Source organism: Mus caroli, unplaced genomic scaffold, assembly GCF_978045245.1.
Source record: "Mus caroli unplaced genomic scaffold, Mus_caroli_1 scaffold_11, whole genome shotgun sequence".
Lineage (NCBI taxonomy): Eukaryota > Metazoa > Chordata > Mammalia > Rodentia > Muridae > Mus > Mus caroli.
This window is the reverse complement of record NW_028227266.1, coordinates 94,362,898-94,369,953: the sequence shown is the minus strand read 5'-3', so window position 1 is coordinate 94,369,953 and position 7,056 is coordinate 94,362,898. Positions and strand designations below refer to the sequence as shown.

The following is a 7,056-nucleotide window of genomic DNA, read 5'->3' as shown; positions in this document are numbered from 1 at the left end:
ATAGAATCCCTTGCCACCTGTTTGAGCACGGACACCCTCAGAGTCTGAAAGCTTTTCTAGGGACAGAACTTAAAACCAGGTAACACTGTCCGGAGTTGAGCAGCTGTTCCACGCTGTCTGTCTGAATCCAATCCTTCCTCTCTTCCCGTTACAACGGAAGGATCTTAGAAGAGAGAAGGCAAAGGCCAGAAGATTTTTTGGAGAGTTAAGCATAAGCTAAACTCACCCCTGCCTGCGCGGGATCTTGCTTTGACTTCACTACACTGTCTGTTGTAGGCACTCTGAACAAACCACTCTTCGAAATGATGTGGACGCCATAACCTTCCAGCAGTTCATCGTTACTACTGTCATTGCCACGATGATAAAACATTAAACTCTGTTCATAGACACACTCTTCTTATACCTGAATTGTAAATTAAATTTTCAAAAAAAAAAAGCCTTTAAGCTAAGGAACAGAGAGAAAAGTAATTACTGTGCTATACTGATCTTATAGCAATAGGAGAGAAGACTCAGACTTCCTCTGCTCTGCTGTAAGACCAAAAGGCAATGATGTGGATGGATACATGGATCGTTGCTCAGTGTCTTACATAGGGTAAATGTTCAGTAAGCACTAGGAAGATCACATTGAAGACTAGGTGGGCATCAGCCAAAGGAGCCTAATGGAGTCAATCAGCAATGGCAAATTTAATGGATAAAGAACAAGGTGTCAGAAATCATCTCAGTGGCTGGTGACATTTTAAGATTTTATAATCTAATTTTAGAGGTTCCCATCTCTTATTTTGATCTATTTTAAAACTGAATAGATATATATTCAATTAAAGGATATATTATCCATGATTACACATAATATATCCAATCAGCATCTGTATACTTGACCATGCAACATAGTCCTGCAGACTAATAGACACAACTGAGCACACAGCTATCCCTGCTTTCAATATCAGTTTGAAGACTGAATTCTGTCACCTTCAGCCAATGATAAAACCCTTACAAAGCAACTTCAACCATACCTGTCGACTATAGCTTTGAGCAGATATACTAGCTGGGAGAGTTGAAGGTTAAAACCCCTGGCTTGTTGCTGTCAGCCCCTCAGACCCATCACTCAATCAGAAAAACTTACCAGTTTGATATTCTTAGCAATAGTTCCCCCATATATAAAGTTGCCCATCAGATTAGGCTACGTGGTTTTCTGACCGTGAGCACTTACAGTGGGGTTTATGAATGGTAGCAGTCTAAGGCCACTCTGGACAGTTATGTAGCCCCGTACTTTCTCCCTGGGCTATTTATGGAACGTGTATGGCCAGTGGAAAAAGATCATGTTTATTTTTACAAGCCAGTCATGACATGAAGGAGTCTGTACTTCTTCTCTCTGGGAAGGTCATCTTCTTCACCTGAGTGGCAAGCTGAGGAAGGAGAAAGGGTCTCCCTGTAGCCAACTGAACCTGAGCCTTAGCCAGCCAGCCCTAGAAGCAACTCACGGAGCAATGGGCACAGACATCAGTCATTTCCCAGGCACCCTTCCGAGGGGGCTGCTCCTGGAGATGCCACCTAGGTTATGGCTACAAATGAAAAGGAAATTGGGTTTTATAATATGCTTCAAAATTTTACTGCCGAATAGATGGTATGAAGATAGCGAATCCTTATGGATAATTTATCATGTATTTTGAACTGTTAAATGCAATCAAATCTAGTGGATGTGGTGAAATGGAGAAGATGGAAAAGTATTTTTTTTAGAGTTTTATTCTGATGGTTACATTACTCCTGAATTGTGTAATAAGCCGGGTTAGCTCTGTGCAAATAGACTGAGTAAATATTTGCTCTAAAATGGCATTATCTGCCTTAACAGAAATAATATAGTTCAGAGCCATGAACATGTGGTTAAAGCATCCCTGATCTTGAATGGTGTGTGTGGTGTATCTGGGAACAAGAAGGGAAGCCAATCCTCTTTTCAATTAGAATGTCCCATCCCTAATGCTAGTGGTGCAGAGCTGGGGATGGCGGGGGGGGGCGTTGGGGGGGGAGGAAATGTCAGGAGGAGAGGGGAGGTGAAGCCTCCTTTTTCCTGGAGCATGCCGCGTGGGGAGATCTTGCCTGGGAAAGCGGGTCATCTCACTGGCTCGTGCATCATAATCACTTGAAAACGATACGGGTATGATTTTTATCCTCAAGTGGCCTCTGTTTAAAGACAAAGACACACAGCTAGAGAGGACCCGGAAGATCTCCAACAAAAACCTAAAGTGACAAACTCTGGGTTTTAGTTCCTGTTCTCACATTCATGGATTCTTCCAGATGTCTCTCTCTCTTGAGAGTTCCTTCCAGAGGGGGTGTCCCAACTCAACAACAATAACAACAAAAATCCTACATAATATCCCTTAAGCTGTTTCTTTAGTTTATGAATGAACATTCTTTGAGACTCTACAAGAAGTAACAGTGGCATGCAAGAACGTGTGCGTGGATACATCCTGGTGTCTACAGTTATCCTTGGGTATCAATGCTGAATTAAGCTTCACTGAGGAACAGGTACTATCAACCTCTGTAAACAAACGGAAATCTCCTCATATTTTGCAAAGGATAAGACACTGACATTCATCAGGAGTCATGCAAAGTAAATTCTAAAATCCTATTAAGAAGTCCTAAATTCAATACATCCCGCCACCACCACCCTCTCTCTCTCTCACACACGCACATTTAACTTCTGTGTGCAAGTGAACACACTCAGGGCATTGGTTCCTCCAGGGAATTGTGCCAAGATTCTCTATTTACAAATACAGTAGCAATTAAAAGCATAGACAAGACACCAAACTTTTCAGGAGCACCATCCTACCAGGACTGAGGTAAGTGTTCATAGACCCTAGGTGCCTGTCTTAAATGACACCACTAAGCCAATGCTCCCCATTCATCAGTGCAGTTGCCTCTTAGTCTGAAGGACTTTTACCAAGAAGTGTGGCGAATATTTAAATATACTGCTGTTAGGTTAATGACAGGTTAACATTTATAAGAAATGTCTAACAACACTGGCCAATAGGGTCATTAGAAAGAATCTGGGGACATATTCCCTAATTCTGCAATGATTTGGGGTGACTACCAATTATTTCCACAGCCTGGATTCAAATGAGACTTTGAGGTTTAACTGGGCAATTGTAGTCCTAACTCAAAAATTGCAGTAATAAATAACAAGATTCTGACTTTCATAATAGAACTTCCTGATCCTGACTGCCTTTTAAATTTTAAGCAAGGATACGTGTGTCGCTGTCCTAACCTCCCAGCCACTGTGGCTGCAGTAGGAACCTCAGCCCCGTTAGAGGGCTGACTTGTGCAGAATCAAATACTCTGTACACCTTCAGGCTATTTCTGGCCCCACTAGAAACCTAAGCCCACCCTCCACCTTCCCTCCATGATTTGCAGCAAAGTGGGAAAAGAATTTGCTGTTCTCCCAGTACAAGAAGCTATGTTTGAGGACCAGTCATTTGGGCATTGCTTCAAAAGGCACATTTATTTTAGTGGCAACTTAAGTAAGTAGAGAGGAAAGAATCAGATAAAAAAAAAAAGAGAGAGAGAGAGAGAGAGAGAGAGGGAGACAAAAACCCAGGGTGGGTTTTGTGGAATACATCAAAGTAAGTACGAATTGGGAGACCTATACAAACCACAGGAGCCTAACCAATAGTCTAATCAGAGTCCCTATGTAGTCATTCACAGTTTTATCATGACACTCACAGGCCTTCACAGAACACTGTTTAAAAATGTAGTCGAGAACTCTCTCAAGCAGCTTGCCCTAAGGTCCAGTTCACGTGTGCAATGCAGAAGGCTGCAAAAATCAAAACTATGTGACAAAGGAAATCCAGTGCATCTCACAGGCTTCGATAAATTATGAAAAAAATCATTGAATATATTATCATTTAAATAACATCTGATACACATTTTGAAATAATTAACTTGTGTTCACATTCCATGCATTGTCTAGCGGGTTAAGCCCCGGGTTTGTGTCTTTGTGCCCATTTCCCAACAGAGAAAGCTCCATTCTTTCGACAAATCCAAGCATTGCTAGACCTCAGAAGCAGCCAGGGATTTGTGTTTATCCTCTTCACTGCATACCTGCCTTCACTAAGGGACACAGAAGACTGTTAGAAAAGCCAACTGCTTGGGGCTCTATCTGTAATCACAATCCTCACTGTCTTTGCAAAAATCCCTGGATATCATAGACAGTCCCTAATTTTCTTCCCGGAGGCCCTCTTCCTTCTGTTTCACCTCCCATCTCCCTCTTCTAAAGGCCAATGGACTTGGGATTCCCCAACTGTCAAGAAACCTTTGCCTAGTGGCCTGCAGCACCCTCTTCCAGCAAAGAAGGAAACAACAAAACTTGAAAACAAACCAACAATAACAACAACAACAACAGAAACTCCACGCAAACCGGTGGGCAAACCATAGCCTCCTCCGGGGGTGGAGGCTCACTTTTTACTGCAGAATTCGGTGCTGTTCAGGAACTTCCTGATGACTAGCCCCAGGCAAACCACCAGCAGCAGCATGTAGCCCACTGTGCCCGAGAAGGTGGGCGCGGCAGGGGGTGCCTGGAGGAACTGGCGCAGGCCCTCTTCCACGTAGTACACCTGGTCATAGATGCTGAGGAAAGTGAAGATGTGGAAGAGCTGGTGGCTGTGGCCGATGATGTCAAAGAGACCCGGCTGGATGCGCTCAGGGATCTTGCTCACGTTGAAGAAGGCGGCCACCACCAGCCAGAAGTAGCGGCGGTAGAAGTGCACGAAGAGTGTGGGGTTCTCGCCTCGCAGGTCGAAGAGCCAGCTCTCTAGCATAATGGGGCAGGCCATGCTGAGCGGCATGACGAAGACGAAGGTGCGCAGGGCGAACGGGTAGGAGCACCAGTCGGTGCGGCTCTTGCAGCAAGCCACGGTGCAGGCCACGGCCAGCACGAAGGCCACGGGCAGCACGAGCGCGCGGTAGACCGCAATGAGGCGGGTGCAGTCCACGTGCCAGCCCAGGCGCTGCTGCACATACGGCGTCATGACCCTGGCGTCCAGCAGGCTCAGGCTGGGCAGCAGGTAGTAGTAGTAGGCCACGGTGCTGCCGAAGCCATAGTAGCTAATGGAAGCATAGTCCAGGTAGAAGAAGGCGGCGCGCAGGCGCAGCGACAAGCAGCTGAACACGTGCGCCGTGCAGCTCATGGCGAAGGTCAGCAGCACCCCCGACGCATAGCACCACAGCGGCAGCAGCCAGGGGTGGTGGAAGGGCACATCGCTGCCGCCCAGGAAGAAGAGGCGGCAGAACTTACTGAGGAACAGCAGCAGCGGGATGAAGTGCGTCCAGAAGTTGAGCGTCTCATTGGTGGGCTTCAGCACCGAGGCCAGGCACTCCTGCGCGGTGCACGGCAGCCGCCGGTAGCCGGACAGGATGAAGCACTCCACGAAGTCATCGGGCACCTCGTCCCAGCGCAGCAGCGGCTTGGTCGTGGCCGCCGGCGGGCTCCGTGGGGCGGAGGCGGAGGCGGGATGCGAGCGCCGGGAGGTCGAGGCGGGCGGTCCTTTCACGCCGGCGCCCCGCTGCTGCAGGCGCCGCGGCATGGTGCCCCGGGCTGAGCTAAGGCTCGCGCGAGGCCACCGCGGGCGCCGGTCGCCGTCGGAGCCTTTGTGCGCGCGCGCGCGCGCGGGACCGCGGCCGCAGGTTGGCTACGCGGCCTCGGCTTGGAAGCGGGCTGCTCCGGGGGCTCGGCGCACCGGGCGGGAGGCTGCTGCTGCGCGCGCGGCTTGCCGGCGGCGTCCTCGCCACGCTCGCGTCTCTCAGCGCGCGGCCGGCCGCGCTGCGGTGGCGGCGGTGGCGCGGCTGACTGCGGCGGTGGTGGCGGTGGCGGCGGCGGCGGCGGCGCGGCGGTGACTGGGCATCGTGCGCGCGGGGCGGGCGGCGGGAGGCGGGATGTGCGCGAGGCGCTGGCGGGGGAGGGCGGCGCCGCGCAGGGCGGGGGCCCCCGGGGTTAGGGTGTCTGCGCCGCGGCGGGAGATGGAGGTGTCCCCTGTCTTGCGTCTCCTACCATCCCCCGCTTCTCGGGCTGCGACCGCTCGGGCCGCCGCGTTAATGATTGATGCGGGGCCGGAGGCTGGCCAGAGACGCGGCCGCCGGCGCCCAAGGCGAGAGGGTGGGCAAGGGTGGGCGAGGGGGTTCGAAGCGCGACAGCCACGTCGGCGTTCTAGAGGACACTGGGGACCCGAGTTCGTGGGGGGGCGGGGAGCCGGGCTGGGCGGAGGGATGCTCTAACTGTAACCTGCGGAGGTGGCAGGGAGGGCACTGCGGTACCCGCTTAGAGACGGTGTCCGAATCCGAGCTTGGCGGTTGTCAGACAGCTGGTGCTGCCTGCCTCTCTGTTCTGCTGTCATCCGTGTGTGAGTGTGTGTGTGTCTCTGCGTGCCCCCCTCTGTGTGTGTGTGTGTTGGTGTGTGCGAGTGTTGCCCTCCTACTCAATCCACGCCAAGTCCTACTTTATTTCCTTACTCTAGCGGACCTATTCAGGTGCGTCACTATCCTCCTCCTCTCTCTCTTTGTGGTGTCTAAAGGGACCTAAAGGGACAATTCCCAAGCTGGTCTTCAGCTTAGCTCACCAACTCGGAAGCCCCAGCTTATCCCTCTGTGGCTTCTTTAACTAGGAATCCGATGAAGAGCTCAGGAGCGCTCGACAACGGATTTTCAAGAACAGTTTCAGATGATGGTTTGGGGATTGAGACCGCCTCTAAGGAACCGGGGAATTTATTAAAAAGGGTTTCCCAAGCAGAGCTGTGCAGGAGCCTCGGGAGGATGCAGATGAGGGAAGACTATAGGCGTCTTCTAGAACAAAGCTGAAAAGAGAGTTGAGAGGGTTCCTAGAGGCTTAGCATGGATGGTTTGGATAAACCTATGCATATTTAACCTTAGAAGTACCTGGCAGGTCTAGTATGAGTTTCTTCAGGCAAGGGGCCCGGAAAAGGGGAGACTTGAAGAGTTCAGAGGTTTGTGATGAGCAGCGGTGTGAAAAATATCATAACCTAGACTTCCAAGATGGGGTCTCCCAGTGACGTC

The 7,056-nt window shown here is 50.4% G+C and overlaps 1 protein-coding gene across 1 annotated transcript; it reads right to left on the bottom strand.

Moving 5' to 3' along the window:
• Positions 1-3,466: 3,466 nt before the first annotated feature.
• On the bottom strand, positions 3,467-5,870 carry Paqr9 (progestin and adipoQ receptor family member 9). Its single transcript, XM_021172286.3, has one exon. It carries the CDS (start codon positions 5,571-5,573, stop codon positions 4,446-4,448), a length of 1,128 nt encoding a protein of 375 aa, XP_021027945.2. The 5' UTR covers positions 5,574-5,870; the 3' UTR covers positions 3,467-4,445.
• Positions 5,871-7,056: the final 1,186 nt, after the last annotated feature.